The sequence below is a fragment of the Mustelus asterias genome, chromosome 9 (assembly GCF_964213995.1).
Source record: "Mustelus asterias chromosome 9, sMusAst1.hap1.1, whole genome shotgun sequence".
NCBI classification, from domain to species: domain Eukaryota; kingdom Metazoa; phylum Chordata; class Chondrichthyes; order Carcharhiniformes; family Triakidae; genus Mustelus; species Mustelus asterias.
Genome location: NC_135809.1, coordinates 30,931,876 through 30,940,844, shown reverse-complemented (window position 1 = coordinate 30,940,844; position 8,969 = coordinate 30,931,876). Strand labels below are relative to the sequence as shown.

At 41.7% G+C, this 8,969-nt stretch overlaps 1 protein-coding gene across 1 annotated transcript in view; it reads right to left on the bottom strand.

Annotated features, from left to right (window-relative positions):
- Positions 1-600: 600 nt before the first annotated feature.
- The window catches only part of LOC144499053 (uncharacterized), a 43,466-nt gene continuing 35,097 nt past the window's right edge, over positions 601-8,969 (bottom strand). The window contains exons 11-13 of the mRNA XM_078221108.1: positions 7,193-7,379; positions 5,658-5,753; positions 601-726 (exon numbers count right to left, since the gene is read on the bottom strand). Coding sequence (XP_078077234.1) covers positions 601-726; positions 5,658-5,753; positions 7,193-7,379 — 409 coding nt within the window. The remainder of the gene's footprint in view (positions 727-5,657; positions 5,754-7,192; positions 7,380-8,969) is intronic.

Below are 8,969 nucleotides of genomic sequence, written 5' to 3'. Positions count from 1 at the left end.
AATCTTTATTTTGCTCTTTGTAAAATGGTTAAAATGTGAAGGATAATCAGTGTTCTTCATTTCCTGATTGACTATTCAACTTGTGTAATGACTACATTGTTTCCAGACACCAGCATTCTCTATAGTTGGCGCCAACGTGAAACTGGTTCCATAATAGGGGAAATCAACACCGCAGACTTTGCCAGATTTTTGTGGGCAGCTTTCTTCAAAGTCAGCAAGAACTGGTCATTCACCACTGACATCAAAATGTGGATTAATATTTTCCAATGAAACTAGACAATTCCAATATGTGATATATTTGTTATCCTCAATGAGTGTATATGCTGCTTGTTTACTGAATTCTAATTCCAATGTCAGCGCTTGTTTTGCAAATACACACTTGCTCTCGGTTATAACCAGCAGGGCTGACTTCACTTTGCTAGCCTTTGGCATTTGAAGTCATAATTTTTGCAATTTAATGGCAGTGTTTTGTCACATAACTTGCTTTATTCAGTCACAGAAAGCTGTGGATGAATAAAAATACGTTTTAAAAATCATTTTGAAGCATTTAATTCATCTAGTGTTCCTCGCAAAGCTCAGTAAATCATTTCAGTAAATCATTTAGCAGTTAAGTGCTGTGCGTTTTTTTCCAAGACTCATTTGCCCAATTAAGGCACCAAGCTGAAGTGTACTTAATGTTTCATCCAGCTTCCTGAGATCTGGACAAATATTCATAAAAATACAAGCCTGAAATGTAAAAATAGAAAACTTCAGTCACATTGCATCTTAAACCTACAAATAGTCAAAGAAAATGTAACTTTACACGAGGAATGTTTTGCTTGATTCTGGCATGAGATTTCAAAACCTGTTCACCTGGGCTGAATTAAAGTCAAGTGCCAAGTTTCTACAAATCTAAATGTTGCTATAACATTTCTGTCCAAATGATTTGATGCTGTAACAGATGTTAAATTAAATATCTTTTATAAACAATTAATTCCAAGAAATGATTGATAACAAAAATGCTGTCATTGCTGCAAATCAGACACACCTAGATCCCTCTGATTGGCTCCTACTGCCTTGAGATTGTATGCGGCCTTGAGTTGCAAGGGAGGGGGAAATGTCAGTGAGTGTCATGCAATCTGTTTGTTGTAATCTGGTTCAATAGCTGACAATGTGGGTGCCTGCAGCAGTGCTAAGTGTGAGAGGGTGAGGTGAATTAATGCATTCATTAACTTGAATGTTAAGATTCCGGATGGAAACAATTGGTCAGTGAGTGAGGAGGGTGTGATATATTGAGCAGTGTGAGAGTCTAGCAGTGCAGTTGATGGGCTATGACATTCGAAGATCCATTCTCTGACCTTGACCATTTGTGTAAGGTCATTGAAATTTTCCTGCAATGCATTCAAGTCTTTGGGTGTTGATTCCTGCCATGGATTGCCATGTTAATCTGATCTCACTGACCTCTAACAGTATGTCTATCTGGGCCTCCTAGCCCCGTTAGAAACAGCACTTCTCCAGTGCAGGGTTCAAGTTCCTTGGAACATGCTCTCTCATAAGTTGTGCTACCATCCTATCCTCTTCCAAATCAAAATGTTTTGAACAAGGACTTCAGCCTGCTGCTCCAGTTACAATGTACCTTCCCTTTAAGAGGTGCCAGCTAGGTTCAATGTGCTATCCTCGTGCAACCACCCAGTAGTGCGATTAACACTAGCTGCAGGATACAAACATGAGAATGAGCAAGCAGGTTGAAGTTGGCATGCTGCTCTCCTCACATTGAACAGATATTGGGAAATTGTGCATCGTGGGCCCCTGTCCATTTTCACACCTCAATTATCATCTCCCTCCCCCTCCAAAGTTCACACTACCTGGAGCAACCCAGTGCCATCTGTGAATGGATGCTGTCGACATGTGCATGGATAGCACACTAAAGTCATGTTGTCAGTGAATAGCGGTTGTTATCCAATAACCACCCTTTGATTTGTCATGGTGGCTTAAAATGCAGCCGGCACAGCTCACATCTGCAGAATGAAGGCATCCTGAATGCTGCTAGGATATTTTGCTGCATAATTTGTTCCTATGATTGCACACAAGCTAAGGGAGTGGAAACACTTTGTGTGGTAGAACTCAGGGTTGATACGCGGCACCCACAAGGCAATGTGCGTGCAGTCAATTGTACTCAGTATCATGGAAAAGCCTGCAATCTTTGTGAAACTGTTCTCTCCCTGCCTTCTGTTCTTCAGCAAGAGACAATAAAATGTAGCCTGTTTTCATTGAGGTCTCCTGTATGCAACAGAAGATGGCAAACTGAGATGTGGCAAATATCTCCAGTTCCAGCTTGTAAGGAAGTAGAAGCATAAATGTTCATGGCCAGAGTCCTCTTCACAGCCACTGGTAATGCTGACCTTGCTTTTCTGAGTCACAGTTGTGGCTGCAGGCTCTGGCAGATTCCTTTAACATTGCAAACATCACAAGGATATTCATGTAGGAGAAAATGCTCACTAAGCAATAGTAGAAGAGGTGACCAAAAGCGTGTTGGAAAGATAGTTTTTAAGAAGAATGGTTGGCGTCAAACATGAAGAGAGATGGTTGAGATTGTTCATCTCAGCCCCAGGGCATTGCTGCTGGTGTTCCTCAGGGTAGTGTACCAGGCCAAATCATCTTCAGTTGCTTCGTCAATGACCTGCCCTCCAACATAAGGGCAGGTGTAGGAATACTTAGTGATAATTGCGGTGTTCCATTCCACTCACAGCTCCTCAAGTGGTGAAGCTGTCCATGCCCTCTCACAGCAAGAGTTGGACAGCATTTAGGCTTGGGCTCATAAGTGACAAGTAAAATTCATACCATACAAGTGCCAGGCTACATCCAACAGCAGCACCATCACTGAAACCCCTGCCATCAATATCCTGGAAATTAACATTGACCAGAAATTTAGCTGGATTAGCCACATGAATATTGCAGCTACAAGAGCATGTCAAAGGTTGGGAATTCAGGGGCAAGCAATTTGGCTCCTAACTCTCCACAAAATCTGTCCACCATCTCCAAGGCACAAGTCTGGAATGTGATGGAATATTCTCTGGCATATGTCTGGATGAATGCAGCTCCAATAACACTCAAGAAACTCAACACCATCCAGCACAAGCTACACACTTGATTGGGATCCCAACCACCACTTTACACATTAATTCCCTTCACTGCACTGCAGCAACTGGTCAAGGCTGCTCTGGTAATACCATCCAAACCCTTGATCTCTACCACCCAGGACAACAAGAGTAATAGGCATATGAGAAAACCACCAACTCCAAGCTCCCTCCAAGTCTCTCACCATATTTACTTGGAATTATATATATGTTGCTTCATTGTAACTAGGTCAAAGTCCTGGAACACCCTAACTGCACTGTGGAAATAATTTTACAACATTGTTACAAGGCGGTGGTCACCACCACCTTTTCAAAGATAATTTGGGAGAGGCAATAAATGCTAATCTTAACAACAATGCCCACATCCAAACACAAATGAAAAGGAAAGTATTTTAAAATTGGGAAGAACAGTAGAAAGGAGAAGGATTAAGGGAAGAAATTTTAGAGAGCAAGAGTGAGATTGCTGAAGGTTCTGCCATCACTGGCGGTGAAGAAGATGTACAGAAGGCTTGAGGGAAGCTTGAAGAGGCTGCTGAGTTAGAGTGGAATGAGGCCGTAGAAGAATTTGTAAAACGGGTGGAGAATTCTGAATTTGATGCATTGAGAGTCAGAGTTAGTGAATGCAGGGGTGATGGATGAATAGGGGCTGGATTTTCCAATCCTGCCTGCTGGCGGGATCTTCTGGTCCTGCGGTCCTTCTGGTCCTGCGGTCCCCTGTAGCAGGTTCCCTAGCAGTGGGACAGGCAAGACATGCAAAACTCCATAGACATCAGCGGGACCAGAAGATCCCACTGGGGGAGCCAATGATGTGCCACCCCTGCCATGGGAGGAGGGGTGGGGGGTTGGAAAATCCTGCCCCTAGAGTCTTGAAAATCCTGCTCCTAGAGACTTGAAAATCCTGCCCCTAGTTGTCTGGAGGATGTCAGCAGTAGGGTTTTAGACAAGCTGGCATTTGTGCGTTTTGGAAGGCCAATGAAGAAAGCATTGAAGGAGTCAAGTCTAGAGGTAAAATTGACATTGAACAAGTCCAACGGTAGAGTGCAAACTGCAAAATTGCAGAGGTAGAATGAAGTATTGAGGAAAGCGAGGATATGGGGTTCGAAATTCAGTTCAGCTTTGCATCTGTTTTTGATAGGGATTGAATAAGATCACTGCTCTTCCCAACATTCAGCAGCAGGAAAATTCAGCTTGGATGTTTAAGCCTAAACGAACAGCTGGGAACAGGGGATGAAGCTTTTGGTGGTGGTAAATTAAATGGTTTTGGTCTAACCAATGATATCATACAGGCAATCTGGTAACACACACAAAAATTACCTTTATAAATCAAGGGTAGGGGAAGAGGTAGATCTGGATATTGTCAACAAATATATGGAAACTAACCACTTAACTATTGAGATCACTGAGGGGGAGGGGTAAAAGTGGGAGTGAGAGAAGGTGAGAGGGAGTAGGTGAGAATGAGAGAAGAAAAAGGTTGAATTCATGTGCACTGGAAGTGGGAGAAAACTAGAAAAAATATTGTTGGCTACGTTGGAATACAAAATAAATTAGAATAGTGTAAGTGATCATGTCAAATGCCACAGAATGCTCAAGGAGATACAGAATATTACGTCCACAATGCACACTAACTATGTTTTGAACAAAGAACAAAGAAAATTACAGCACAGGAACAGGCCCTTCGGCGCTCCAAGCCTGCACCGACCATGCTGCCCATCTGAACTGAAACCCCTTACCCTTTTGGGGACCATATTGCCCTATTCCCATCCTATTCATGTATTTGTCAAGACGCCCGTTAAAAGTCACTATCGTATCTGCTTCCACTACTTCTCCCAGCAGCAAGTTCCAGCCACCCACCATCTTCTGTGTAAAAAACTTGCCTCGTACTTGCCTTGGGCAGTCGTATTGCTGTGACATAGTGGAACTCAGATTAAAAGGATTCAGACAGTCTAATTGGTATATATCAAGTACACGACACATCCACTGTTACCATGCAGGGAATTGGCCATTTATTGTTACCCCACAGACTTACTAAATATCTCTTCAGCTTTTTACTCATGCCCAGTAATAAGAGACATTTTACAGCAGCTTTATTTTGTATCAATGATTTGCCATTTCCCATAGAACCTGAGTTAAAAGTGATTACATGCAATGAAGATGCATTACTCCCAACTTGCCATTCCAGAAACTCCATTAATTGATGTTGAAACTGGTAATGTCAAGATTTCATCACCCATTATCTACAAAATGACAAAGGCCACTATTTAATTTGTGGTCAGACTAACCAGATTGCAGCTTCATCTCTTGCCCAACCTCCCACCTCAATCTTTCTGAGGTTTAATATATAATCAGTCACAAGTGTAGCAAATTCATCATTTATTACTGAAGCTGGCCTGGAAACGAAGTGGAGGGGCATGCGAGCAGTTGAATTAAATAATTTATTCCTTAATTATTCCACAATGTATTTTTAACATTGTTCAAAGAAACAAATATATATTAATTAGTCATTATTCATTAAACAAAAGATAAGCCCCAATTACACATTACCTTGGCATCTCTGCTAAGAGCTGGTTGAAGTAGGTGTGTGAGCTTGGAGTTTCTATATGGCACATGAAGTGCATTACTCTTCAAGGCTATAAAAACCTACAAAAGTTTGGAGAAACGGAATCAAATTAGTTGCAAAACATGTTGACACGACATTTCTCTTTTTACCACAAAATATAAAAACGGCTAGATTTTATTGTTGAATAGGTCTGATGCTACTTTCCAGAAAGATACAGGTAAGGGGAAGTTGCATATATAGATGGATAAAACTGGTGTAAAGGCCCTCAGTGTCCAAGTAATCAGTCCTACAGTATATCCAGTTTTGCCAAAAAGAGAATGGATATTTGATTTGATTTATTATTGTCGCATGTATTAGCAAACAGTGAAAAGTATTATTTCTTGCGCGCTGTCATTTTGATTCATTTTGTTATCTTAACTAACTCACTTTAAATGGAGGAAATGAAATATGATAATTAATCTTGTATTACAATATTTGTTTGTTCATCTTCAAGCCATCGGGAACAAGAGATGAAGCAAATTTAATTGAGCAACCGTGATTAAACATAACCAGCATAGACAGGAGGTGGTGTATTACAGAAGGTAATTGTTTTTTTTGGTGTGTCATGTCTTATTCTAGACTATAGAAAATGAGGTGAATTTACCATCTTCATCAAAGAGGGAAAATAATTAAATTTGTAAAGATGGCAACGCGCATTATATAATTATCAGTAATTATGAGCTGAATTTTTAGAAAGAGCGAGATCTGGATCCCCGGTGGGCGGGCACGCAAGTTTGTGCCTCTGGTCTTTGTGCTGGTCCCCACCGTGAATCCGATGCCAAGCCATTTTGAGAGAGGACACTCAGTGTCGATTGGCTGTCCGCCAGCAACTAACGGGTATCCTATTGAAGCTAATTAGATTTAATGCTCTTTTAAGATTTTGTCCTCATGCAATGCAGGCAGTTCCCAATTCAGGCCAATATGGTGGGCTCGGGCAGAAAGGAGTTGGGGGCACAATGGACCAAGAATGTCCTTCCAGGATCACTGCCAAGCAACTGTGGCATTTAGAAAAATAGAATTAACTTTACCTGCACTTGTCCCTGGCTGTTTGCTGCCTCAGATCAGTATCTCCCACCTCATCCAATGGAGCTGCCAATCTCTGAGTGCTGGGGAATGGCGAGCTCACTCTATAGCCTTTCATTGGCTGGAGCTTTGAAAATAACGGTGGGCGTAAAGTACGCTGCATGGAGTTGGAATCCAGAACGATCCCCCAGTGTCTGGTTCCCAACCACTGGTTAAAGACTCAGCCCCATGCTTCTCTACTTCTGAAAAATCTTGTATCTTTTACTGCAACTACTCAACCTGATATGAATGAATTTCCAATTTACATTCCAAAATTTCAACAAGTCAAATTTATTTCTGAATATTTCATTAGAACAGCAACCCCAAACCATGAAATCAGGCAAGCAACATTTCAATAAGTTGTTGGTAGCTTACAACAGCTTACAACAGCATTCTCGCAAATACAAAATACATTTACTTGTCCAAGTGCAGTCAGGGACTTGTTAATGGCCGCTGCTTCTACAAGTCTCTGTCCAGTAGCTTCTGTTTTGGAGATACACTCTGATCCTGCCAAATCACACAGTGTGAGTGTGCCACGGTATGTGGCCCCAGAGACATCATCCACTCCTGTTACATGTAGTATTAGCAGCAGATGAGAGCGTGAACTGGAGGTCAAGGAGAAAAGACATGGATATTAGAGTTTTGTAAAACCTGGTTTGTAAAAATGCTTAATGGCTGAATGTCCTTTTCTGAAGTTATGCGTGACTATGTAACTATTTCTCACGTGACAACAATAAAGGATATTTATGCAGGTAGATCAAAAGAATTCAAGAGCTTGAAGAGGATCAAACCTGAATTAGTCCTGCAGAATGAATGGCATAAAGTAATTCAGCTCATTCACAGATCATGCACATGCCATCTGCATGTTATGGTTATGGTTTAATAGTGAAGATGTTGACTAGAAGGATGGTGGCACGGTGGCACAGTGGCTGCCTCACAGCGCCAGGGACCTGAGTTTGATTCTGGCCTCGGATCACTGGCTGTGTGGAGTTTGCACATTCTCCCCATGTCTGCGTGGGGTTTTCTCCGGGTGCTCCAGTTTCCTCCCACAGTCCAAAGATGTGCAGGTTAGGTTGTTTGGCCATGATAAATTGCCCCTTAGTGTCAGAGGAAGCAGGAGAGTAAATATGTGGTGTTACGGGGATAGGACCTGGGTGGGTTTGTTGTCGGTGCAGGCTCAATGGGCCAAATGGCCTCTTTCTGCACTGTAGATTCTATGATTCTATGATGGCAAAATATGTTAGAGTTTCACATGATTACCTGTAGTTAAGGAGATCATTCAATAAATTTTATTTGGTGGGTTGTAAAATGTTCTCTATAAAGAGCACATTTTCCTCATTCTGTGTTTTCTTATATTCATCCCCCCACCCCCCTCCCACCCCCGCTGAGATAATTTCCTTTTATAAGAGTACTCTGTTCTCATTGAGATAGTTTTCAATCCATTTAAATTGTCTGCCCTCAGGTGAGCAAGGTTGAGTGCTCAGTACACAGGGTTAGCACTTTGGACCTGTTTTTAATCCATTCCAGTTAATAAAATGAAAATCTCCTTTGTCAATTGACTGCAAAACTCTTTCATGAAATGACTTTGGAAAGTTTCGACTTTGTTTTCAGTGGGCAAAAGCACAATAACAGCCCCCGAATGTATTTTTTGTTCATTTTTAAAAATTTATTCCTCCACAGGGTGTGGGCACTCTTGGCTTGTCCAAGATTTATTGCCCAATTTTTAAAGATTACTCTTCAGAGGTTGTATTGTGACAGAATAGCAGGAGATTATGTAATTGCATCATGTCCGACATTAAAGTTTATACTGACGCTGGATGGTCATATTAAGTATGAATTCCATTTCCAATAACTAAAACTGCTCATCTCATGGTGCACAAAGTGTACCAACAGATAGCAGATGCTTCTCACTAATAGGTGGGATGTTACAGAAGGCTTTGAAACCCCCTTATCGGGACAAAGTAAAGTTCCAAGCCCACACTTGCTGGCAGCGAGACCAGCTCAGCAATCCTCCCGGGATTGAGATACTGTTAGACCAATTAGAGGGCGGACACCTCTAGAACTCAGCGGTCCCATTGGGCACTGCTGAGGCAGGTAAGAGTCAGGAGAGGGTGAAACTAAATATAATATGAGGAAAGCCAGCAGGTATGATTGGAGGGAAAAATCCTCCATATGGCTTGTTGGGGACACAGGCC